This window comes from Amyelois transitella, chromosome 14, assembly GCF_032362555.1.
Source record: "Amyelois transitella isolate CPQ chromosome 14, ilAmyTran1.1, whole genome shotgun sequence".
Taxonomy (NCBI): Eukaryota; Metazoa; Arthropoda; class Insecta; order Lepidoptera; family Pyralidae; genus Amyelois; species Amyelois transitella.
In genome coordinates this window covers 5,632,920-5,660,129 of record NC_083517.1, presented here as the reverse complement: position 1 = coordinate 5,660,129, position 27,210 = coordinate 5,632,920, and the positions used below count along the sequence as shown (strand labels likewise).

The window sequence follows — 27,210 nt, the reverse complement described above, 5'->3', positions numbered from 1 at the left end:
CTTCATTTATGGATGTATAAATCACTAAACAGTTAGCTGGGATCCTCTAAAAACCGCATGTTACCATAACGTTATCTTATTTCTACCCACATTAGGGTATATATAAAAAAACTCAATTGAAAAGAACTAAATTTTATTACCACGCTTAAAATACCAAATCTTCATGTGAAAATAATTATTTAGGTAGGTTAGTACCTGTCTAATAGTACAACACACACTGAACATTGGCATATAAATTAAACCTACTTGCAATAGAAATGTCCCCAATATTGGGTTAACAATAAGTGGTGACCATCACTTAAGGCCAAGTGGCACAAAGCAGCAAAACTCATATTATTTATTAAAAAAAAACTCAAACATAAGAATAAAATAGTGAAATTATGGCTAGTCATCATCACGGTTTCCCTTCTGGCTGCGACTGCGAACGGAAGTGCGATCAGTAGTTACTATAGATTGCTGAAAGAGAATAATGGTTTTGTTAGATATGTACACCTGTAGCTATATCTATATATTTATTATAGTAATTACTAAGTATAGAAAGTAAATTATTATTCTGCTGGCAAAATCGAGTAGACAAAACTGAAATGAAATTGGGGAAGTAGTGATCAATCGTCAAAATGTTGATAATTATAATAATACGGAAGAGATTTTGATATATGGAGGCGGTCAAGTATAACGTACCTATTTATTTAATGACCAATAGATAAACATCCAAGACCTAATGATATTGTATCTATACAAATAAAAATCTGCGTACCGTGTCCTCCATAGCTTGATCAAGTTCTATTTCCAGTAGTTTTGCTTCTTCGGGGGACATGAGCTGAGCCCGCAGGCACTCTATTGCAAGATTTATAATGTGTTCTATTTCCTCCTTTGGTACCAGCACACCACAATCTGACCAAATAATTACATTATTTTTAAAAAGCGTTAAGGGAAGTGAAGATTAAACATAGCATATGTTAGCTGCTCTTTTATCTGTGCTAATTGTAAAAGATAAGAGAAAAGCTATTAGCATTGGGAACTTGGGATTTCTTTTAGGAGATGAGCTCGCAGTTTGCGAGTATCTGAAAGTCAATTCCATCTTTACGCCATCTAGCTGAACGTGGCTTTTCAGTCTGTTCGATGGCTCTGCTTACTCCGTAAAGACGTTATTTAGTAGGTATGTTTTATAGAAAATAGATGCTCTGAAATTTAAACAAGCAAGATAAACCAATTTACCTTTAATGTCCTCGTAAACAGTAAAAACGTCGATGCGATCAATGGACTCTGCGCTGAGGGGATGTTCTGCATCCACGAGGGATTTCACGAGGGATGCCATTGTTTCTTCAGATTCTGGAACATACGGTTAGTAATATTATACCTACAAGTATAACATCCGTCATATATATTATTCAGGCTTCCCGTTAGTGATAACGGTAGGCAATGGAGTATATTTTAAAAAAAGATTTATGAACTACGCCAAAAGACGGACAAAGAGATTTTTACCTTTTATTCCGGAAAAAGGAATGATCCCGAAGGACTGGTATGAAAAATTAAAATATCCGCAAGCGAAGTCGCAGGCAAAAGCTAGTATAATTTGCAATAAGAATTGAGATTATCTTTAAAAATCAAACCCAGGTCTCCAGCTTCTGCAGTATGGAACAATGACGCAATAGCTGGCCCTAAACGTTCGTTCAATGGCAGCGTTTCATCAGCTACCTCCTTTAAGGCCATCTCTAAATTCTCCATCACCTGGTGAGTTTCTGGTGCTGAACCTTCTAATGCTTCTACCTGCATTAGAACATAAAGATAATGGCACCTTAAATTATAACCTTTTTAATTGTAATATTTTTTTTTGAAAGAAATTGATAAGTACAGATTTCTAATTATTTAATAAATAAAAATGGAAACTATGCTGCCAAAATAGTCTGATATTTACGTGATCTCTGATGAGACGGTCGGCTAAAGCGGCAAGCGCATCAAATGCTCTGGTTTGTTTCTTGTACTGTTTCGGATCTCCTCCGTACTTGAGAAGCCATTTGCGTACTAAGGTATCGACCACTTCGTAACGGGACTTGTGCCTATAAAGTCGTTAAAAGATGTCAAATTACCTAATAACCAAGAATGATGTCGTGAAATCCATTGTGTCTTCAATGGAGTTCGGAATGCGGTGGCCTAATGACGTGATGGCATCGGCTTAGGAGACCGAAATAAAGTTTCTACAGATTGGAGCTTAAATACAAACTTCGACTCAACAACTTACCCCGAAATGACATCAGTTAACATTTCCGTAAGTTCCTTCAGCAGCTGATCTGCATCATCTCGCGACACGCGCATGGCGTCCAGACAGTTGTATAGCAGCTTCATTATATTTACGTCATACACTATCTTCGTCTGAGAACCTAATGGCGTACTAGAAAAAAAAGGAAGAGGCAAAATCAGTCAGTATTTAAATTGAAGAAAGTACTTCAGGGCAGAGTTTAAGGAGCCTAATGCTTAAGATTATTTTTAGGTATTCCGCGAAACTAATTGAGGAATCTAATGAGACGATATATGAAGTTGTCATTAATATTAGATAAATCATTTACTTACATGGGAAAATATTTCTTACGGCGTCTTCTGACAGCTTGAGGAATCATGAAGAGGTAAATTTCTGAATGCTCCGAGGGTACAGGCGAGACCACTTTGCGCGGTGTTGGCTGCGACAATGGCTTCAGACGCAGGCTTTTAATTTCTTCTTGCAATGCCTAAAATGTAAAAACATCGTCCTCCTGATGTTAATTCAGGACGCATTGAGAATCTGGGAGTATTAAACTCCCTGCACAGGAGCACATGGTCCGCACATTATTACGATTCTAAATTTGAAGAAGCAATTTCCGTTTGACCATCGGAACCTTTACAAAACCATATAGAATCATGCTTACAAATCAAGTTCTGAAGTGATCAAGTTCACTTTGCACTTGCTTAGGGAGGTCGCAATTACGTGACAAGTCTAAGAAGGATGATGACAATGATGGAACTTGTAAATTTGCAATATTTACTTTGATCGTTTCTCGTTGTTGAGCGCGCACAATTCGCAGACGCACCACATCCCGTTGGAAGTGCTCCGGAAGGTAGTTGCCCGCCATAACCGTAGGATCTTTCATTATCTGGACAGGGCAAATGATAAATATAACAAAAGATTTATATTCTTTTTTGAAATTGTAAAAAAACATAACTTAAGTCTTAAGTTAATATATCTAATAATATTTAATAATTAAAAAAAACTGATTACACAAATGCATAGCATTATAGAACGGCACTAAAATCACACAATCTTTATCGTATGATCTTCAAACAATTTTGGAATACTGAAGATTTTTTTGGGACTGGGGATAGAGGTATGATAAAAATAATGAAATACTTTTTGTGGCAGCACATCGGCTTGTAGAGCGGCCGCTAGGCGTAGGCGGTCCGAGTGAGTAGATAGCGTCTGAAGATATTTTTTTTCAAGGTCGCTGTGGCGATCCTGAAAATTATAATAGGATTATCTGAGCTATTTAATTTTGATTTATAAATATATATATTTAGCAAGCGTTTCAGTCAAGTATGTATGTATAATGTAAAATATATTTTTGTTTGAGATACTCGTAAGTACAATGTTTTAAATTTGTGCCAAAATATATAGCTTCATTCTGTTTGTAATATTTTTTTTACGTATAGGTATGTTTGATATGAAAAGATTCCTCTGTTTGTAGGTACATTACCCGCCATTGACGTAGTTGCTTAAATATTTGTTGGTGAGCTCCAAGAGTGGCCGAGAATTTGTGCCTCCGCGCCATCAGCCTTAGCAAGTCGTCCAATGTCTTGTCAACCTTACGAGGTTTGCCCAGCTTTCGAGTGAGTACATCTCGCATTTGTGCGCGCAATTCTTCAGCTTGGGCTTCCATTGCTCGTAGGTCGATATTCATACGAAACAGATGAGTGCGATTCACCCTTGAATAAGTATTTAAAAAAAGAAAAACATCTTTGGTTGGGTGTAGAATTATATGACTAACAAGCCAGAACAATAAATACAGAAGGCGACCGAAAAGTAAAACAAATTTGGGTATATTAAGATGAAGGTCAGATAAATCTCACTTTTGACGTTGTTTCTGCTGTTTGATCTCATCTTGGAGCTCCAATACTCTGCGACGAAGCTTCATTAGCATCTGTTCGGGGAAGACCACAGTCTTGGATAGCCCATCTGGCCCGGTGCACCCTTGCAGCGCCGACGCGCGAATTTGATCGTACCGCAGAATTACCACTTGAGTCACGTCGTTCATACAGCTTTGTTTCTCCATCTAAAACATTTTATTATATTTACGGGATAATTACTGCAGTAAATAAATAAGCTCATTTTGATATACTTAGACTATTTTCTAAATAAATCTGAATCACTTTGTTACACATTCTATGAAAGAAGATTAAATTTTGCTGATTGAACTGTTTCGGCTTGCAATATTTCTTCAAAGCCTAATTGTGTACTACCTTATATACTTAGTAGTGTCCGACCGAAGGTCTATTTTTGGCCGAAGCCGAAGGTTTATATTCTCTCAGCACTCAGTAATTAATTTCGTTCAATATTGTCTACAAGCTACAATTAATATTAAAATTATTTCAAACCCTCAATATTGAAGGTTTATATATTTACTGTCACATATAGAAGTTGATGATATATCATAGAGATGGTTGGTTTAGAGATAAATAAAAGTTAGTGATTTTGTGATTTACATAGGTACATACATAAAATCACGCCTCTTTCCCGGAGGGGTAGGCAGAGACTACCTCTTTCCACTTGCCACGATCTCTGCATACTTCCTTCGCTTCATCCACATTCATAATTCTCTTCATACAAGCTCGGCGGTTTCGGGTACTTTTGACCTGACCTTTTACCAGGACGTCCTTAATTTGATCAAGATACGTTCGTCTAGGTCTTCCCACTCTGACCTTTCCCTCCACACTCTCCTTGTATATCTGCTTAGTCAACCTGCTTTCATTCATCCTCTCCACATGACCGAACCATCTTAACATACCCTTTTCTATTCCTGTAACTACATCTTCTTTCACATCACAACATTCCCTTATCACGCTGTTCCTTATCCTGTCACTCAATTTCACACCCATCATACTCCTTAACGCTATCATTTCCACTGCATTTATTCTGCTTTCATGCTTATTTTGCCATACCCAACTTTCACTCCCATACATTAATGTCGGGACCAACACGCCCCTGTGCACAGCCAGTCGAGCCTTTTTGGATAGTTTCTGACTGCTCATAAAGGCATGCAAAGCTCCATTCACCATGTTTCCCGCGTTCACTCTCCTTTCAATATCACTATTATACTTGCCATCTGATGTAAACTTTGATCCTAGATATACAAACTCTTTCACTTGCTCAACTTTTTCTCCTCCAATCAAAATATTACATGCTGTCATTTCTTTCTCCATTTAAAAAACCAGTGTTTTAGTTTTACTTACGTTCACTTTCATTCCTTTCTCTTTTAAAGCTTCATGCATACAGTTTACCATCTCCTGTAACTCCTCCGCTGATGACGCCAGTATAACCTGATCGTCGGCATAGAGCAGACATTTGACGAGTAACTCTGACTCTTTCAAATCTGTCCAACAACTATCAATAAATAGGTTGAAAAACCACGGTGACGCCACACATCCTTGCCTAACGCCTTTCTCAATCTTAAACCACTCAGTGTGCGCAGAGCCGGATTAACCTTAAGGCAGAGTAGGCAACTGCCTAGGGGCCCAGCATCGACAGGGGCCCCGCCCACTGCACTGCATTCCGAAAATATTTTTTTTTTAATTAAATATAAATTAATAAATAAATATATACGGGACAAATTACACAGATTGAGTTAGCCTCGAAGTAAGTTCGACACTTGTGTTACGAGATACTAACTCAACGATACTATATTTTATAATAAATACTTATATAGATAAACATCCAAGACCTAGGCCAATCAGAAAAAGTTCTTTTCTCATCATGCCCTGGCCGGGATTCGAACCCGGGACCCCCGGTGTCACAGGCAAGCGTACTACCGCTGCGCCACAGAGGCCGTCAAATTGAACGAAAATGATAATTAACAAAACTTTTCTTTCTTTTTCAACACCTGTAACACTTTATACATACAGAACCATCTAGTATCTAATATAAGAACTAATATAATCCTTCGAATCGCAACTAACTGGACTTCATGTACGTTGGGGGAATCCCCGATTTGTTGGGTGCGTTCTGTAAGCTTCCGTAGGGTGATAATAATTTGTAGCGTAATAGTTCCGAAACTTTCAAAATACCTATAACCTACGTATCTTTAATTACAATATGTGATATGAGTTCTGCGATTGCAAGGTAAATTTTAAAAGTTTATGTGTTCTCCGTATTTGAAGACTTACGATTTTCACATACACAAAACCAAAAGTATTTAAAACAAAAGTGTTCCCGCTATTTCGGCATTCATAGAAAGGATTATGAATTCTAAATGGTGTGAAGAAAGAAACAGAGCACATATATCTTTTATACCTACTAAAAATGAGCTTTTGATTTATAGTTATTTAAAAATTTACTGCGATAAACCTTCTGCCAGTTTTATTGGAGAGAAAAAATTGTTAAAAAGTGCAAAAATATATAGTTTTTGGCCAGTAAAAAATAAAAAATAAATTAGTAAAATGTAACTTAGGTAATGTTTTATTGTTCCCTACTAAAATACTATATTTATGTGCAAGGTACTATATTTTTAAAAGCTTTTCTTAAAAAATACTATATTTTGACACTAAAATGTTGGCAACCCTAGTAGAAGGCAAAAAAAAATACATCACATGACTATCAGTCAGAATAGGTAAAGAAAAGGGGCCCGAAAATGGTAGTGCCTACAGGCCCATGACAGGGTTAATCCGGCTCTGAGTGTGCGCTCCGTTTATCCTGACACAAGCACTCGAATCCTCATATAAGGATTTCAGTGCTCGTATTAAGAGACTGCTCACCCCATGCATAGAAAGTGTTGACCACAATTCATTCCTCTCAACTCTGTCATAGGCCTTTTCCAGATCTACGAATGTGCAATAGACTTTATGACTCTTGGCCAAAAACTTTTCGGCTATGCACCGCAAGGAAAAGACCTGATCAGTACATCCCATTCCCTTTCGAAATCCCGCTTGAAAATCCCATATTTTGTCATCAGTTTCATTCCTGACTCTATTAATCAATACCTTAGCATACAATTTGCCGACGACGCTAAGCAGGCTTATACCACGATAACTTTTGCAGTCCAGCTGTGATCCTTTTCCTTTGTAAAGTGGCACGATAACAGCCTTACACCAATCTTTTGGTACTACTCGGCCGCTTCTCCAACACAAATTGAAAAGGCAGTACAACTGTCTAGCTACGACGCCTTTTCCTGCTTTTAGCATCTCGACCGACACTCTATCATACCCAGCAGCCTTACCCGCTTTCATACTCTTAAGTGCTTCCACAATTTCGAACATTTCAAATTCGCCTTCCATCTCATTCTCTTTTTCTTCGCTATAGCAGAAATCTTTACTACCTGATTTACCTACTGGTAAAAAATAATGATTTGATTTCTTTATTATGGAATTGAATTACAGTAATTCACAAATTACAATTAGACCAATCAGTCTTTGTTTTACTCGACTAGACCAAAACTAGACTAATAAATAAAATAAACAAACACTAACTTCTAAATGTGATATTTTGACAGTGACTCCCCGTCGCCTCATGACTTTCGTAACAGTTCGTTCAATCTCGACGGTCGCTCGGACCTTCGGCTTCGGCCCAAAACCCGACCGAAGCCGAAGGTTTCGCCGAAGGTGGATTTTTTGGCCGAAGGTGGCCGAAGCCGAAGCCGAAGCCGAAGCTTCGGTCGGACACTAATACTTAGATACCTCTATCACATTTTATTTCTTACCATAAATTCTCTCAAATCATTCTTCCTTTTGTCAAGTTGAGCCGAAAGCTTACGCTTAACTTTATTATGAGCATCAATATCCCGCCTTAGAAGCTCAACCAACCGGTCTTGTTCCAACATTTCTTGTTCATGTTTGTGTCTGTAAGTATATTTTCCATATTACTCTGATTTACGTTTAGTTTAAAATCTGATGTATATAGCTGTAATGACATGGAAATTAAAGCAAAATAATTAGTATTGGAAAAACAATGAATGTATATTGTATGAAATAACCTAGTATTTCTCAAATCGTAAGTTTTATCGTAGATGTCTTTGTCGCAACCTTCAGGACAAATATTGGGATCAAGTCTGATCGGTCCAATGTCACGACTATCAAGACTGCCCTCATCTTCTTCTTCGCTAGATGATGACTCAGATTCAGATTCCGAAGATTCTGTAAACATTGATAACTTATAGAGCAAGAGCCCGTGAACGCCAGACATACCTTATTTTGTAAAAGCTGAAAGTTTCTGTAAATATGCCTCTAGTACAGGTAGGAACGATCCCCACCTATGGTACTCAGGCAGTGGTTGCTTTGGCAGGTAGCAGGTAATAAAGGTATACTTTTTTCAACCTGAAATTCGTTAATTTGTAAAGCTCAATTTTTTGATATTTTATCCGTAATAATACACAAACTCGCGTTACTCATTGCCAGACACGTACTATGGTTGCAACCCCTTGCCAGACACCCCTAAACTATAATATTTTGTAACTCTACTTACGTCATTTTGTAAAATCTGAATTTAATACATATTTTTTGGGGAATTATTCAAACAAAGTTTCTGAAGTAGCCAGACAGTTTTGAAGGTTCTATTATCCTGCCAGACGCATTGGAGTGAGCAAAAGATGCAAGAGTGCGGAGTATATGTAGTAACTGGAGCGAGTGGGACAGAGTGTTCGGTTTCTTGCGACGTTTCATTGCGCATCAGCTGTCGTTTATTTTAGGGATGTGACCTGATGAATCAATCCTCAAAAAATCGATCTTTTTCCAAAATGTTTTTTACACTGTAAGTATAAATCAAATTCATAAAAAACAAGACAAATGTTAGAATTAACGATCTTTTTATCAAATTCTTATAACAATTATTTTTATTACTATTATCATCAATGTATCAGATCAGGTAGAAAACAAAACATTTATTTTCAAATCTTTTTTAATCAAAAACAATAAGATAATTTGACTTAAAGTTCAGATTTTACAAAATGACGTAAGTAGAGTTACAAAATATTATAGTTTAGGGGTGTCTGGCAAGGGGTTGCAACCATAGTACGTGTCTGGCAATGAGTAACGCGAGTTTGTGTATTATTACGGATAAAATAGCAAAAAATTGAGCGTTACAAATTAACGAATTTCAGGTTGAAAAAAGTATACCTTTATTACCTGCTACCTGCCAAAGCAACCACTGCCTGAGTACCATAGGTGGGGATCGTTCCTACCTGTACTAGAGGCATATTTACAGAAACTTTCAGCTTTTACAAAATAAGGTATGTCTGGCGTTCACGGGCTCTTGGGCTATTAATTTCATAATAAGATAGTTCACGAGGCCACAATACAAGAAATTGTTAAATTAATTATCGCAAAAATGTATACTTATAAAATGTTCAATAAGCCATACCATCTTCATCGCGATCCCTAGGCGGTCTGTACTTCTTCTTAAAGATTCTTCGCAGAAAATCTGCAAACTTATTGTCTTGAACCAAGCGCTTGAACTGTCGTTGCAATTCTTGACAGGATAAATCCAAAGTTTCTTTCTCTGCTTTATGTTCTTCAATACGTTGCTCACAATCCAATATTTGCTCTTGTACGGCTCGAACCTTATTAATGAATATTTTTTTGGAAAGCTTAGTGGAAATAAGGAAATCGTTTTATCTATTAAAAAAAAATGGCACAAATATCTGTTGGGGAAGCCAACATAAGTCCTTACCAAAGAATATACTTTGGTAAGGATACACTTTGAAGAAATATATTTGGACCTCCGGCACTAATACTAATTAGGTTATAGCTTAAAGAACACAGTCGATATAAGAACGAAGAAAAAAAAGATATGAAGATTCAAGTTATTTCTCCATTATGTATTTTAAATAACTGAACATGTCAGTACTTAAGGTAAAATTTAGACATCTTAATGACTGACACTAAGCGATGAAAAATATTGAAGAAACAAAAAGAAGATGACTAAATATATTAAAACTTACAAGATTTCATACCTGCATAAGCTTGGCGTAAACTCTCTCAGCTAATCTATCTTCATGGGCCTCAAAACGATTCAATACATTCATCTCTCTATGAAGTTGATAGAGATGCAACTCTAGCAGCTGACTCTTCTCCTAAATTGATAGAAATAAATTGAATTTATAACACATGTTTTATCTAGACATTTAACCAGGATTTTTTTAGGCAAACAAGTAAACACCTGTACGCGTATGCGCTCCCGTTGCAATTGTCTCAAACGAGCATCAAATTGTTGAATTGACACAGTAGCATCGGCGAGCAACATATCTTGTTCATAGAGATGTCTGTAAAGAGTGTAAAATGCTTTTCTTAAATTTATTATGAATGCCTGTCAGGAAGAGTCCTTATTCGTATTATGAATTAAATAACCTAACCTTTCAATTCGTCTATTCCGTATTTCAATTTCAATATCTGAAAATTCGTGATCAGGTCTCGGTCTTAGCAGTTCCCAAGACGCTGCCAGTGGGCGCGATTCTAAAAATGCAGATATTTTCATAGAATTACTTATACAAATTTGTATCAATTACATAATACAAATGGAGGCTTCATCAACATAATACTATCTAATGAACAGGAGGCTCCTACTTACCCGTGATGGGCACAAATCTGTTAACCTTTGGCTGCCGTATTCTTTGTTGAGGATATAAAGCAGATATTCTTCTTTCGCTCCTTTCTTTTGCCAGTGACTTTTTAGCAGCTCCTCTTACTGGTATTACGATTGGTTCGGGTTTTATCTGAAGGAAGTGACATTATTTGGTCACGTCTATATCCCTTGCGGGGTAGACAGAACCAACAGTCTTGAAAAGACGTTGAGCCACTTTCAGCTGTTTGGCTTAATGATAGAATTGAGATTCAAATAGCGACAGGTTGCTAGCCCATCGCCTAAAAGAGGAATCCCAAGTATATTAGCCTATCTTTTAGTCGCCTTTTACGACATCTATGGGAAAGAGATGGAGTGGTCCTATTCTTTTTTCTATTGGTACCGGGAACCACACGGCACTTTTTTATTACATAATAAATCAATAACAGATTAAAATAATGATGGATTTTTTTAACTAATCCACAAATGAAGCAATTACTTAATGAAATAGATAAATCCGAACGAAGGTTTAATGTATTTATTTCTTTTAGTATGGATATGTCATAAATCCATATTAAGTAATACATCATGAAATAACTTAATTCTACCTCCAAGTTCTTCTCTGGGAATTCAAGATCATCGTCAACTTCTGGTGTCATTGGTGGAGGTTTGACCATTTTCGGCGGAATTTCCAAGCGGATTTCTCCTAATCTTTCACCGATCTTCTTCATTTTATCGACCAGTCGGAGTTTGTGTTGACGTAGGTCTAGAACCTTGACGTTGAATTCTCTCTTCAAATCGTAGATCTGAGAATATAAAAATATGTTTTTATGTCAAAATGTTCAGGGATAGGTAATATGTGCAGAATGAAACATTAAGAATATTGCTTACTTCTTTCCTGACGAGGCAAACTCTTAACTGGGTGTTATGGCCTGGCGGAGCAACGTAGTCAGGCTGGGATTTAAGCAGTCGATTGCCAATGGTGGCCTCAGCCTCTTTCAAAGCCTCAGCAGCTCCGGGCGGCAAGGCGTTAGGATCAGGCTTTCGAGACAAATGCTCTTGCCACTGAAATTTAAGATATTACTTCATTAATTTATATTTTTTCATTTTTAAGACCGATAACATCATAAATAAAGACAGAAAACCTCTATGAATTGCATGTGATGTCGATTTAATCGCTGGTAATAATTTCGTAATGCTTTCTTCAGAGGATGAGGTTGTCGCGGAGGCAGGCCCAGCAGGAAAGATGCCACTTTGGGTGGACCCCAACTCGTTCTTCGGGCTGCCACGCGACGAATGGTTGACTCGGCTCGCCTGTACATACAAACGTTATAATTTTGATAAATTAAATACTGCGACACATGTAGACTGGTATGCGTCAGATGCGAATAAAAATACCAAGCAGTGAAGCTTTCAATCGCTTAGTTAAAAATATATTTTTATATTAAGGTACGAAACGTATTTTATGGGCTGTTAATTTAATGTAAAGTTACAAAATATATGAAAGAAACATTTTTAATAAGGAAACAAGTTGATACGTACCTTTCCACTTCTGCACTTAGTTTTAATAAATCCATATTCCTAATGTAAGCATGTAAATATAAATGCATAGTATGAAGACTTTTTTAAATATAACTAAGTAGCTAATTATACTCGACATTCGTTTGTATATTTTAAGATAAATACTCGTATATGTGGTTATGGTGCCGTTGGTTGATCGTGGTGGGTGACTAAGGGCAAGGCTTTTAAACTTGGGATTCTTATTTTAGGGGAAGGGCTTGCAACCTATTTTCAAAATTCTATCATAAAATCTTACAGCTGAACATAGCCTATTAGACTTTTAAGACTTCTGGCTCTATTTATAGACTATAGTTAAATTACCTGCCACGTAAAGCTGCTTCAGCCATTTTTTGATAAACTTCTTCAAGTTGGTCGAAAAAGGCTTTTGATAAATTCTTTTGTCGTAATGGTCTTATCATAACTCCAGGGTCCCTTAAATTTAATAATATTTATGATTGTCGTATTTTTTCAACAATATATTAATTACACATAAATTTTTCCTATCAATAATAAAATGTCCATAAAATCAAAATACTGAATGGTAGTTTGTGTCACCACGAACGTTGACCTCGAGAACATTTAAAAATGTGGATATCTCAAAAAATACTTGACTGTTTTTGGTGCCACATGAACTTAAAAAAAATTATAGACAGATCCTACATATCTTTCAAGTTCAATAAAATCAGACCAGCAGTTCGAAAGTTACAAACTAACATGTATACATATAAACAAAAAAAATATTTTTGCCCCAAATAGATTCTCATTCGCTCGCTTCGCTTGCTCGGTCAATTAATGTCCGGTGAAAATGCAGCAGTGTTGTAATTTGAAAATTGTAAACTGACCTAATAGCTTTCAAAGTAAAGGGAAAAACATCAAGTTGCACTATATTCCTGGAATACATTTTGTGAAGGCCCAGGTCGGAGGCTTCAAGCTGGTGAGCCAACTTTCTTCTGGTGAGTGCTTTGGCTTCGTCCAACTCCTGCTCTTGCACCGCCAGGGGGCGAGGGTCTATTGTCACGTCGATTTGCTGCGAGAACGGCAACACTCGATTCCTATAATTTTGTAGACTTGTTTATTTTATTACTGTGTCAATGGTTATATAAAATTTAATTGCATATTACTGCTCAGTTGTAGATAAATAAGCTAAAATCGTACCTATAGCTTTGCCTTATTGGCTAGTTGTCGCATTAAACAAGCACGCTTGACTATATACCTAGTATTTTTACATCATCACTTCCAGTGGAAGTTGTAAGTAGCAACTAAAGAACTAACAACTATAATCCATGTACAACGAAATTTCCTAGATGGATTATCATCAGCCACCACAGGCAGGCAGGTACCACAAAATCTTATCCACTCTTTTTAAAAATGTAAAGTGTTAGGTTTGGAATGATGAAATAAAAATACTCTTTTGTAGAGTGATTTCATAGTAAAACTCGGTAAAGTGGCTTAGAATTTAACTCTAACTCACTCTCACACTAAGTAACTTGACCGAGTTTTACAATCAGACAGAAGAATTTGTTTTAGAACATTAGCAAAAGTTCTATTGGCTCTTAGAGCATCATGAAAAACTAATTACGCTTTAATGATCTTGTTGTATTCGACTGTGATTTCAGCCAGCTGATCTCGAACGCGCTTTTTGTGCGCATTGGCAATGGCCATCATTTTATCGTACTCCTCCTTCTGCTTCAGCTGTTCATGAGACATCAATTCTCCTTCTATCGTACTTGGTTCTTTCACTCGTTCTATTTTCTGAAAATGGAAATTCATAACATTTGTAGATTATTCGAGGCCAATTATTATTTTGTAAAAGCTATTACCTAATGTTTAAAATAAACATTTTCTTAAACTTACTGCCACCTCGGCCTGCGGAGGTATTTCCGTTTTTGGCAACAGAGGCTCTTCAAAGTTAATTGTGTATGAGAATATGTTTCCGTCTGCACCGCATGTGTAAAATCGACTGAAACAATTTGTCATTTTCATTAAATTTAATAACCATTCATTTAAATGCACACTAAGCATTTAATTTTCATGAAAATGAAAATTTTAATAAACATAAAACCTCTCTTAACTTAAATATTAGATACCAGTAGTGAGTTAATACAAATAGCCTCCCGACATTTAAAACAGTACCTACTAACAAACTACTGGAAAAAAATCATATTCGTATTCATTTTATTAAAAATAATAAACATGAATTTTATTTTTAATGATTTACACGTTTTGATAAATGAGTACAGAAATAAATGAATTACAGCAGACTTACTCCCCCGCATTACTGAATTCTAGACAAGTCACGGCTCCTGTGTAGCGGTCATGCATCGGTAAATAGTAATTATCTTCAAAATCAATGCGAGGAGTCGGTTGTCCCTGTCAAAATATTAAAGTTATAATATTGGAATATTATAACTAAGCATTTAGATTTGTTTTTTACAAATCTAGCTGTTAGTCGGTGGTAAAGTTCTATTTCATTATTTTGTTTTTTTATTAGTTTTTGGTCGGATCGTTGGTAGTACATTAAAGTATCTAGCTATTCATAACCTCTTCCTTTGCCAGCCGTCGCCCTTTAAGTTTCTTCAACAATTTTGCGGTGGCCGTCATCCATTTCAAGTGATGTGTTTCTGGTGTATCTTCTTCTTCGGTGGGCATCCTCACCACGCGAATGTAGCCCGTGTTTGTTCCAAACACTAGGTATCGCCCTTCACACCTGGGTTCAAGGAATGTGTTAAATGAAATATATCAATAAGTTAGTAAAAAAATAACCCTATTAGTTATTTACAAAAGAAAATTACTTTGGAGCTGACTTCATTTATGAAATTTCTTATTTGATAACGTGACTGTTAAAAGACAACATACTCACACAAACTTAAGAGAAGTAATATCATCGCACCATGCGCCCGGAAAGGGACCATATTTTAGGATCTTGTTTCCAGTAGGTTTGATAAGGAGAAGTGCTCCTGTGCCTTCTTGTATAATCCAGATACCTTCCTCGCAGTACTCCGCCCACGTCACGGTAGTCCCAAAAGGGCTATCACTTTCAACTGAAATGAGAAATGCGCCACTATATTTCCATTTTTTAACTCTGCCAGAGCTCTTTTCGTTCAGGTAACTTTTGCTCACAAATTCCATATGCTCGCATGGTGCAGAATCAGAAGCATTTACCAAAATTAAACTTCTTTACGCTTTTGAGAAGAATGTAAATAAGTACTTTTAAAAACATACTCAGTTCTATTTCTCCCAACCATTCCTCTTCTTCATCGTCATCTTTATCTTTTTCCGCTTCTTCTTTAGCTTTTAATGCTTCTTCGTCAATACTTGCAAGTTCTTCCTCGGTTGGGAAAGGACGGTTTCGCATACTGTAAAAGTGGTATAAGATATATACCTACTTAATTTTGTGGATTTAAATATTTGTTTATAAGCTAACTTTTTTCTGTTTATATAACTATTAGTTTAAGTAAAGGTTAAGAAAATGTTATTAATACATACAAATATTTCTTTATTTGCATTTCCCTGTAAGATTCAAACTCGAGTTTGAAAGTGGTGATTTTTGTGTATTCCCGGGATTCAATGTCAGGCAACACTGTTTCCCATAAGAATCCCTCTTGGCCACAGAGCAGTAGGATCTTTCTCTTGAAATAAAAATAAGACTACATAAGGATATTTCTTATAATAAAATGGTATTTGAATAAAAAAGGTATCAAGTAAAGAGCTAAGCACAAAGAATCAATCAATAATTTACCTCTTCTGGTTTCCACGTCATGTACTCAATATTATTAGGTGTTTCAATGAAACCGAGTCTATAGAGGGTGAACGGGGATCCCTTCACTAATTGGTACATGAATATGGTGCTGTCTTCCCCGCAAGTAACGAGCATCGTTCGGTCGTCATTAATTGTTATTTGTGTTAATGATTTTGAATGAGGTTTCAAAAGCTAAAAGTAAATAATTTGATAGTTCCATTCTATTACGTGCAGCTTAAAAAAAAATCCTAAATGTATAAAAAAGGACACTTCCTGATTTTAAAACTGTCATATACCTAAACACACATCCTAACTCGCTAGGTCTAAGATTTGAAATATCGTGTTCAGGTTCCTTATGTTTTATGTCTAAAGAGAGCTTTTCAAAATTCTCGTGGGAAGGGTGTATGCACATAAAAGTTTAAAAAGATAAAACAACATTTTTACCGAAATCATATCAATAACATCAGCATGAACGGAGTCTTCGCTGTGAATAGTGAGGGCCGAGTGAACCCTCACATCAATCATAGCGGGGTGTTTCTCGAAACGCTCAGGGTGAAGCAAAAGCGTTCTCATGATACCGTCAGCAAACCCAACCATTATTATGCGAGATGTTTCATCAACCTGAACAAAGAAAGTTTAACCATACCTAGAGAATATAATTATGAGATATTTGTAACATGGATAAAGAGAAAGGATGTTTTATCAACCTCAACGAACGAAAGAAACAAAAAATATATTGTGATAAAAATATGCAGTAAACGAGTAGGTATCTTGTGGGAAGACAAATCTGTAACTTTCTGTTTTTATAAAAAGTAATGAGGCTCTATGAGTACCTACTTATAAATGATTATTAAAAATGTATTGACTTATTTATTATGTTAATGCTTCATGTGTGCCTAACCTGAAGCTCGATCTTGTAACAAAAATACCAAAGTACAAATACCTATCACCAAATACAAATATGAACTAGGTATAAATTTTTATTAAATAAAAAATTCTTACATCGACAGGCGGATACAACATGCACGTTATAGGCTTAGGGAAGAGATATCGAGCTAACAACACATGAGATTCCGTGTCGTAAGCTTGTAAGGCTCCGTCTTCTCCGGCCGTGATCAAGATGGGGTATGTGCGAAGAGCAATCATTGCGACCACACCTCCCGCGTGATATGTCATTATTTTGTTGTGATTACACTCTATTTTATCGATATCTAAATCGACGGTCCATATGCCACCGTTCCCATCCTAAAATTATTAATGCATTGGCTTATTTTATGACATTCAGTACCAATTCATTACATAGGTATGTTAATTTTACACAAGGTGTCCAAGAAAAATTAAAGGTTTTACCTTTAAATATGCCAATGAACTCACATTCGACCATAGGTACTTATTGACTTAACTAGATAATAATTTAAAGCCGTAACATTTTATAAATATTTACATATATGCATAGTACCTATATTAAAGCTATATCTAAATATAATGCGCTTACTTGTGCATACCAATACATATCTTTTTGATGTTTAAGGCACATTATCTGACAATTTGGTACCTGAAAAGGAAATTACCCAGTCAATAAAAAATAAACACGTTGTAATAATAACATAACTTTTATAACGTGTGTAAAAGGACTTTGTCAAAGAGTCGGAACTGCTTTCCAACAGTCATTTGGCCTACGAACGATTCCACGTAAGTATGTAATTTCTCGTTCTCCGGAGATTAGGCGACAGAAATTTAATAAATGCACTATTCTGTTGACGAGTCCTTGAACGTTTAAAATTCCGCATAATATACTATTCCGTTGATGAATTCCTTAAAAAAATAGGTCACACAAGTAAGTCAACAAGGAAATTCATTATACTTACACAAGTCTCAGCTACTGGGTTGAGCTCCACATACTGGTCATCCTCTGGGGGGTCAGCCTGTTCCACCGTATCCCAGTACCAGGCTCTGACGCACCCATCTCGGGCTATTGTGGTCACTTCGTCTCCAGCTGGACTTAGCATAAACTGAATCTACACACAAAAAACAAATGTCTCAATTCAGAGAAATCGCAATAAAATATCTGAAAACATGAATATTCTGGTAAAGCTTTTTCTCACTTTTTCATAATTTTAGCGACTAAATAATTAATACATACATATAATCACGTCTTCATCCCTTACGACGTTGACAGAGTCAACAGTCTTGAAAAGACTATAAGTCCACGTTCAGCTTTATGACTAAATAATGGAACTGACATTTAAATAGTGAATGCTAGTCCATCGTTGAACGAAGATTCCCAAGTTTACTAGCTTTATCCTTGACGGATTTTAAAATCTACATGGGTGCATACATACATACATAAAATCACGCCTCTTTCCCGGAGGGGTAGGCAGAGACTACCTCTTTCCACTTGCCACGATCCCTGCATACTTCCTTTGCTTCATCCACATTCATAACTCTCTTCATGCAAGCTCGGCGGTTTCGGGTACTTTTGACCTGACCCTTTACCAGGACGTCCTTAATTTGATCAAGATATGTTTACAGGGTGCAGCTGGCTACCAAACCAGCAAGAAGCTGTAGAATCCACGGAAATCGAAATCGATCACAAAAACTAAAAAAAAAGACTTGAAAAGACTGATAGGCCACGCTCAGCTATTGGCTTAGTGATAGAATTGAGATTCAAATAGTGACAGGTTGCTAGCCTATCGCCTAAAAAAAGAATCCCAAGTTTGTAAGCCTATCCCTAAGTCGCGTTTTACGACATCCATGGGAAAGAGATGGAGTGGTCCTATTCTTTTTTGTACTGGTGCCAAGTACTATACGGCACATTACATAACATTACATACTTAAAAAAATTAAACATAACAACAAGAAATTCTTACTACAGGAGCTTTATGACAAGTCTTTCTCGCACGTTGTGTCACCTCGAGTTTGACGAGTCCCGCTTCCCAAACCAAAATATTTCCCCATTCACATCCTGATAGCACCTGTAAAATATTCACGTGGTTGTAATAAAAATTGCACAATGCCTAATTATTAAAGAATGTTTTATTAGTTCGATTAGCAATAAAAGCGTAGTTTTCCAGTTTTTTTTAACTATTATTTATTTTTAAAACTTGTTCTTTTGAGTCACCTGTCTTTATACAAAATATCTCTGCAGGCGATTGATATTACAATAGGTCTAATTATTAGTTCTCTTATACCTAGTTTCGCGTAGTATATAAATTTAAGTAGGCAATTATTGAAAAATGAGTTCTTATTGTATGAACCTTTTCGTCAGGCATCGGGTAAACTCCGAGTACGTCACAAATCTCGGTTTTGCCGAATCTTCCCAATTCGCCCTTCAATTTAAGACCTGTAAACGTTTGAGCCATTTTCCAAAATTTTATATGCGCTGCACCTGTAGGCAGAATTTATAAAATTATTTTTCTCATAAAAATAGAATACAATTGTAAAATTGTAAACTCCTAGCTAACTGTACTTATTTCGTAGCCGACTTTGCAATTTATTAGCCGTTATTAGCGCGTAGCCAGCGTAGCTTGCCAGTACATAACTACGGCACCATTTTTCGTAGCGCGTAGCTAACTACGGCGACCTTATTTTTAGTAGCGTGTAGTACGTATAAGCTTTACGGCACCGATTTTCGTACCGCGTAGCATTGTACACCACTTTATTTTGTAGCTGTAACTACAATCAACACTTTATTAACTACACCTTTTTTGCTTGCTTGTGATTTGTATCATCTAGGTACCTTTATCGAAAATAATTAATGCGTTTTATTATCTGTGTATGTGTCTGCATTGTGTTTTTTAACGACATAAGTTACGTTCGCATGCTGGCACGGTGGTCGTTAGACGGAAGGTACTTTGTGTAATCTGACTTAGCTACTTTAGGAAATCATAGGTGGGCCTCGAGCACCTCCTATGCAAATGTCAGGACAAAGACGATGATCGACTAAATAGAACCTTATATCAATTTTTTTTTGCCAAGGTTACCTGCATAAATTTGCACATATGTAATGTTTTTAAAAATTCATAAACAGCAATAATAATTTATTTCTAATATTACATAAGTAAATAAGAGATACCTGCAGTAGTGAGTTGTCCAGGGCAATAGGGTGAAAACATGACACCATTGACGTCAAACGTAAAGGCGCTAGTTCTTAGTAAAATCCTATGCCGTTTCCAATTCCAAATAGTCAGGTTGTAGTCTGGCTCCTTCCCGACTGATGCGAGCAGCTCACCATCAGGGCTAACAAAAATGTGATGTACTCAAGATGTAAGAAATCACTAAATAACAATTTATTTATTCATATTTTATTGTAGAAAATATAATCTGTGTGGTAGAACAAAAGGTGTAAGTACCTACATACGTAATGCTATATGAGAATCATTTATTTTAAATAATTAAGATTGAGTGTTACGTTCAAAGAGGGTTATGTTTTTAATGAATTAAAACCAAAAGGAAAAAATAACAATAGAAGATCAAAAACCAACGCATCGCTGCTTCCCGCCTTTTGAATATATTTTTTTCATAACATGGTATTTAGACTAGCCAGTTTGATTTTATACAAAAAAAAGCCGATTAACTGTGAAATAAGAATATTAAAGCATATTTGTGAATAAATACTGTTTCACCTACGTAAGGTAGGTACTTAAATACAGTTGAAAACTTTTCTACAGTTAGTATGCCAATTACCTGCCAGTGATTTCATAAAAACCAGTCTTCTACTTCCATTAAATCTATGGCTGAATAGTTTTAGATCATTCAGTAAATACTTATGTCAAAATTAAATGACCAACGCATATCGCTAGCTGTTTAGCAAGTACCTACCTAAAATCGAGTATAGAGTACGCGTTGCCGGTACCGTCTCTCAGGACTGCGTCTATTTCCATTTGCGGCCAAGTGTATAGTATTATCACAGGATCACGGTGTCCCTCCTTGCCTTCAGCAATTGCTATGCGATAGTTCGGATCTTTTCGGTAAGACTGTCAATAAAATAAAATTAAACATATTAATACTCGTAAGTATGTTTCATTAGGGGTCGCATTGCCGCGTGGTTCCCGGCATTTTAATATAGGCTCCATCTCTTTCCATAGATGTCGTATAAGGTGTCTAAGGCCTTAGTCATTATCTTGCTTACCACCAGGCAGATTGATGTCAAATGCATTCAAATCTATTATTAAAAAGACACATTCATCTAGCGTAGCTGTTACCATGATCAAATATGGGTTAGGTTTCCCTGCCAAAGATGCGGAGGTCCGATGGCAGTCATTTCGTATAAAAGCTGAGTTATCCAATACTCCTGAGTATGATTAAAGGAGGAGGCAGAAAATATATTTTATTAATACAAAACCAAAATCAAAAAGTTTCACTTATTATATAAATATTGGCGCATGGGCTGTTCTATTAAAAACACGCAAAGATGAGAGGGTTATAAATTTGATTACCGCAATGTTCCCCACAGATCCCCCTGTGGAGGTTCTCCGGAACCACGTCTGTTTAGTGTTAACGTCCATAAACGTGATGATGCTGCCGGCCGCCCAGCACACGACGCTCTCGTCGCAAGCGCATAGGTTGAAGTATTTGTGACAATTGTAACCGTATGAATACCTGAGTGCTTGGAATCAAGGACAATTACAGTAAAAAATAACGTGATATAGTTTGTTTATTTGTCAATCCCATCAAGCACAACAATAATGAGTGCATTACGATTCATTCGACAGCTAAATGTCGAAGTCATTGGGTCAAATGTCCAGACCTTCTAAATTAACGATGTGTCACGTTTTCGAAAATCTATACGTAATTTAGTATTAAAATTACTATTTAGCTTGCATGCGGTATGTTTTATTTTAAGCTAGGACGACGCTTAAAAATATCGCAATAGCAGTTTAACGGCGTGCTTAGTTTTTTTTGTCAGCTCTAAAATTTTCTCTCGAAAAGATTAATGATAAATTTTGTAATAGAGAAGGCATGTAATTATTTACTGCAAGGATACTCGAAATCGAATAAATCAAGTGGTATAGTTGAGTCAAGAGTGTTAACAGCTCCAGATAGGAAATCATCGGGATCATATTCTGTAAGGATGGATTCTTCTTCGACCTCTTCTTCTTCTACCTCTGGTTCTGGAGGTGGAGGAGGTTCTGGTGCTGGAGATTCTTCCCCTGTAGGAACATAGAAATGCGTTCTTTGTCACTCTAAAAAAATCTAGTGAGTTTTTCCTACCTGTTAGAAATATACATATTACTACATTTATTCACTGATATCTAGTTAAAATATTTTAATTGTTTGGTTTAGTAAGTAATTGTCTAAATTTGGGCAAAATTGTTCCGCGGGAATTTCCGGAAATCATCTCTTAATGCACTCCTAGATCTAGAGTAAGTGGCATGTGTGTCGAATTTGGATTTGTCCATAGGACCTATGTACCTACTTTAAAAAAACATACCTTCGCCAACGGCTTCAGGTTCATCGGCCATTAATTTAAAATGTGCACCTTCTCTTTTACCTATTTCTACTACAAATAAATTGATAAATCAGCTTTCTCCATAAAAGATAATAGATGAATGCCAAAATCATTGACTTTTCTTATTTAGTCGTTTCTATGGTTTCCATATAAAATCGATTTAATTTTTTTTATGAACTTTCGAGGTAAATGCCTTTGGCATTCGCACTCCGAAAAATACTACTGTCACTGTCAAACATGAACAATCATTCAAATGATTTAATGGCATTGACATTGACATGCAAGTTGCTTCTGTGAAGTGTTGCCAACTTGCCGCTTCTAGCAATATAATATATATATGGCAAGGGACCTGAATGACCGTTAGTAAATTTAAGTGGTGCACCTTTTGCTCATTTGGAGATTTGACAGCTGTCGTAAAAGGCGACTAAGGGAAAGGCTTACAAACTTGGGATTCTTTTTTAGGCGATAGGCGAGCAACCTATCACTATTTGAATGTCAATTCTATCATTAAGCCAAATAGCTGAACGTGGCCATTCAGTCTTTTCAAGCCTGTTGGCTCTGTCTACCCCGCAAAGGATATAGACGTGACCATATGTCAAATCTACATACATACATACATACATTCATATTATGAATGTATGTATGTAGATTTGACAGCTTCTAGCACTTTTTGGCAAAGAGAGCGCCCAAATATCGCAATTTAGCTTTTATTTTATGTATGACTGATTTTTATTTCAACATTTTGGACAGTAAAGATAAAAACAGAATAAGCGCCTGCAAAAAAGGTCATTGCAGAATTATTTATTCATTCAACGCAAAACTTTTAGTACAATGTATACTTTGCAAATTTTAAAACTTGGCAACCTGCCCCAATAGTCCTGCAACATAACACGCACTACGCCGTTTCTAGCGCGCGTAAAACTTTCGCTCTTTCCCTTTTTATTAAGACGTGAAACAGGAAAGCGATATTTTTTGGCTTCATATTAAACAAAGTCGCGCGTGCCATGTCTTTAGAGGTGCCATGCTATAGGGGCACGTGTTTTTAGATTCAAATTAGTGCGTTTTATCAGAGATAGCTGGCAACCAAATAGTACAGGTTAGCTTATGGAAACTGTCAAAGTTTTTTAATCACTTTTTTTATTTTGTTTTGTTTGTTGGACTATGAACTTTTGAAACTACGGATATTATTTTTATACAAGTTTTCACAATAAAGACAAGCTGTGTTATGTAAATAAATATGTCGCAAGTACATCGTACCGCTGTTTTAAACCTTTATAAAACAGTAAGTTTTAGTTGTTATATTTGGGTCGAGTTTGGCCATAAATGGCCCCATAAAGTTTTCACCAAGAATAGCAATGAAACAGATCCAGAGAAAATAAAGCTTATGTATAAAACATGGTGAATTTGTTGTTTAAGAAGACCTTGTACTCATGCAAATAAAAATTTGAATTTAAGTACCTATGTTTATCAAATTATTTCCCTACTCTGCTATAAATCAACTCAATTCATGTTATTGCATTTGAATTATTTCTATTTGTTTTAGTTGTTATACTTGGGGCGAGATTGGCCTCAAGGATACGAATTATTCAGGAAACGGCTCCATAAAGTTTTCACCAAGAATAGCAATGAAACTGATCCAGAGAAAATAAAGCTTATGATAAAACATGGTGAATTTGTTGTTAAAGAAATAGAGGCCCTTTACAAATTGAAGAAATACAGAGCGATGAAACGCCGATATTATGACGAAAGCTCTTAGCTCCTTGAATGTATAAAATATTAAGTAGAAGTGAGTATCCACGAACATCCTATACACTGTGCTGTGTGTAAACACTTATACAAATACTTGTATATGAATTTATTTAGTTAGAATTTATTTCAAATAATAACCTAAATTACTGAGTATAATAATTTTGTTCAGTTGTTAATAAGTTAACATCCTTGTCACTTTGAGTACTACTTATGTGCCATTCAAGTCTTCTCCAGCATATATTCACCCACTGCTTGGCATTATGCCTTTCCAATATCTTTCCAATTCAAGTTTATTAATACCAAATTTGGTGAGGATTTATTATTTGTTTTAGCATTCATTAAAAATTTCACTTTAAAGTTAATGTTAGTACTATTGTAGTTTAGTTACACCAAAATATAACATTTTGTTGTAATAGACAAGCATGGAGCTTATTGAAACTTGATTCAATCAATGTACCTGACACAAGTCATATAAATTATTAGAAAGCCTTAGTTTATACAAAAATTAACAAAACAAGACCACAACTATTTTATATTGTAATTAATGATAATATTTACTTGTTTAATAATAAATTGAATTTTTAAAAATTTTAAATTTATTTCGTTATCACTGGGTAGTTAAGCTAAATGTGATTTTATAATATACTAGGTATATTTAATTGACTATGTAAGTGGATCGAGTGAGTTCTCTTAAGTTGTGATAAAAATTGTAGTTGCATATAGGTAGGTACCTACATACAAATATAATTTTAAATACCTAACATATGTGTGTTAATTCTACTATAATGATGATGACATTTATTTATTTTCAAGTTTTATGTGCAGTGTGCAAAATCAGTTAAATTTATACCAAGGTGGCTCTGAAAATAATCATAATATTAAATTATAATTTTTATTTACGTAGAACTTTATGGTAAATATACATAAACATAAATAAAAAATACACCCCTAAATAAGGTATGGTAGTCAAAGTTATTAAAGCAAAAGTAACTAATCACTACATAGTATAAAACAAAGTCGCCATTTTAGTCTGCTTGTCTGTATGCTTAAGTCTTTAAAATTACGCAACGGATTTTGATGCCGTTTTTTGTAACTGGTAGAGTGATTCAAGAGGAAGGTTTTTATGTATAATAACATTTATAATTTTGCACCCGTGCGAAGCCGGGACGGGTCGCTAGTTTATTATAAAGTACTTATCTATGTTATTTCATTTAGATTTTAGGGTTCCTACCTAAAATATAAAAACGGGACTCTATTACTCGCTGTCTGTCTGTCACTAGGATGTATCTTATAAACCGTGATAGCTAGAAAGCTGAAATGCTGAAATAACCACAAACGCTAAAAATTAAATATTAAGGGGGGTGGGGTTGGCCTTTCAGTCTCGCAAAGACTGAAAGGCCAAATTCAGCTGTATTATGTAATTGAAATCCAAATAGTGATAGTAGGTTGCTGTCCAAATAGTGATGGTTGGTTGTTGCCCATCGCCTTAAGAAGAATCCTAAGTTTATTAGCCTATCCCTTAGTTACCTTTTAAGACATTCATGGAAAAGAGAGGGAAAATGTTTTTGGTCCTAAAGTGCCAGGAACCGCAACTTATCTAAGTACATCAACGATAAAGTATAAGTATATCAATCATCATGTGTTATGTACGATGAATTGAACAATCAGAGACAGATTTGGGAAATTGTTTTTCAATGATTTCAGTTCGATAGATCATCAAGAGAAAAGTAGTAATAATTGTGCGGAATTATTAAGTCGTGAGGCGAGTGGATAACTTAATCTTTCGGTATTTGTTATTTTAAGGCTATCAATAGAAATTTTGCTATTGATCGACATTAATGATGAACGGTAAAATTAGTGATCGAAAAAATAATTCAAATCCCCACTTGCATTCTTTATTACTATAATTTCAGGCTCATCATTCAGATTAAATATTAAAATGAAACAATGCAATCTATGGAATTATGTATTATAGACATTTTTCATAGTTTACATAAATTATGTTAATTATCTAAAAATAACTCGAAATCAATCCTTTTTGTATAATAATAAAATAAAACTAAAATATGGTTTTTTATTCGAATGACAAGTGATATGATATTTATATAATATAACTATATCGATCCAAAATATATACAAGACTAGATCTATGATAATGACATTTAACAAATAATTTTGAAGAAATTATTAAAAGAATAATGGAAATAAACAAACTTACAACCTGTTTGCAAAGTGTAAATTTTTATATAGAAACTATTGGAGACTTCGATATTATTTTGTGAAACTAAACGTTAGTTGAGTCCAATACATATATTAACAAACAAACAGTAATAAATACAAGCTCAACTCGACACACCAAACCAACTTTTACAAGTTATTTAAGTAAGTTTTGTCTTTTCTACATCTTCTAAAACGACACAAGTTTTTTTCCTTGGTAAAGGATTCGTATCCACATTTTCTTTTAACATGGAAAACCTATTAGTAGTAATTCTGTTCAACAGATGTAACGCCTTGATGTTAACAACAACTTTAAGAGGAACAAGAATTCCATTTGACTTGTATCGTTTTAGGGTTTACGCTGATAAATGTCCTAAAGTTATAAACCTCGAAATCTCCATTAAATATCAAGTCATACATAAGTTGATAAAGCGACGTAATGTGCAACAAGTTGTAGTTATGGTCTTAAATGTGTGCTTTTTGCTACCTACTTATTGTAAATTCAATGAAATTGAAAGTGTCGCGATTTGTTTCGGAATGAGAACAATTTAACAAGGATTTCGGGGATAACTTCTAATCCCTACGCTGACAAACCACTTACGTAACATTTCGGGGTATACTCGTTTAATATTACAAATAGGTTAATACATTAATACGACTAACGCAGGGCCGGATCTTGCTATAGCTCCAGTCGCGGCAAGTTCG

At 35.5% G+C, this 27,210-nt stretch overlaps 2 protein-coding genes across 2 annotated transcripts; one reads left to right on the top strand and one right to left on the bottom strand.

The window, feature by feature from the left end:
* Positions 1-145: 145 nt before the first annotated feature.
* On the bottom strand, positions 146-22,618 carry LOC106135217 (cilia- and flagella-associated protein 44). The gene is made up of 42 exons (XM_060947698.1): positions 22,522-22,618; positions 22,075-22,240; positions 21,527-21,689; positions 20,910-21,064; positions 20,164-20,327; positions 19,346-19,476; positions 18,959-19,063; positions 17,957-18,106; positions 17,584-17,643; positions 17,091-17,333; positions 16,533-16,709; positions 16,089-16,280; positions 15,836-15,978; positions 15,572-15,705; positions 15,210-15,390; positions 14,891-15,056; positions 14,616-14,719; positions 14,204-14,309; positions 13,929-14,101; positions 13,192-13,401; positions 12,671-12,781; positions 11,935-12,103; positions 11,681-11,854; positions 11,398-11,595; positions 10,799-10,943; positions 10,584-10,683; positions 10,391-10,493; positions 10,185-10,304; positions 9,593-9,791; positions 8,211-8,370; positions 7,938-8,076; positions 4,099-4,301; positions 3,726-3,954; positions 3,383-3,487; positions 3,021-3,128; positions 2,572-2,726; positions 2,243-2,392; positions 1,919-2,060; positions 1,614-1,770; positions 1,219-1,332; positions 758-894; positions 146-456 (listed from the first exon to the last, which is right to left on the bottom strand). Exons 1-42 carry the CDS (start codon positions 22,550-22,552, stop codon positions 385-387), a joined length of 6,144 nt encoding a protein of 2,047 aa, XP_060803681.1. The 5' UTR covers positions 22,553-22,618; the 3' UTR covers positions 146-384.
* A 1,011-nt stretch (positions 22,619-23,629) lies between these two features.
* On the top strand, positions 23,630-26,687 carry LOC106140979 (electron transfer flavoprotein regulatory factor 1). Its single transcript, XM_013342630.2, has 2 exons — positions 23,630-23,821; positions 24,083-26,687. The coding sequence occupies exons 1-2, from the start codon at positions 23,777-23,779 to the stop codon at positions 24,293-24,295; spliced, it is 258 nt and encodes an 85-aa protein (XP_013198084.1). The 5' UTR covers positions 23,630-23,776; the 3' UTR covers positions 24,296-26,687.
* The last annotated feature ends 523 nt before the right edge of the window (positions 26,688-27,210 follow it).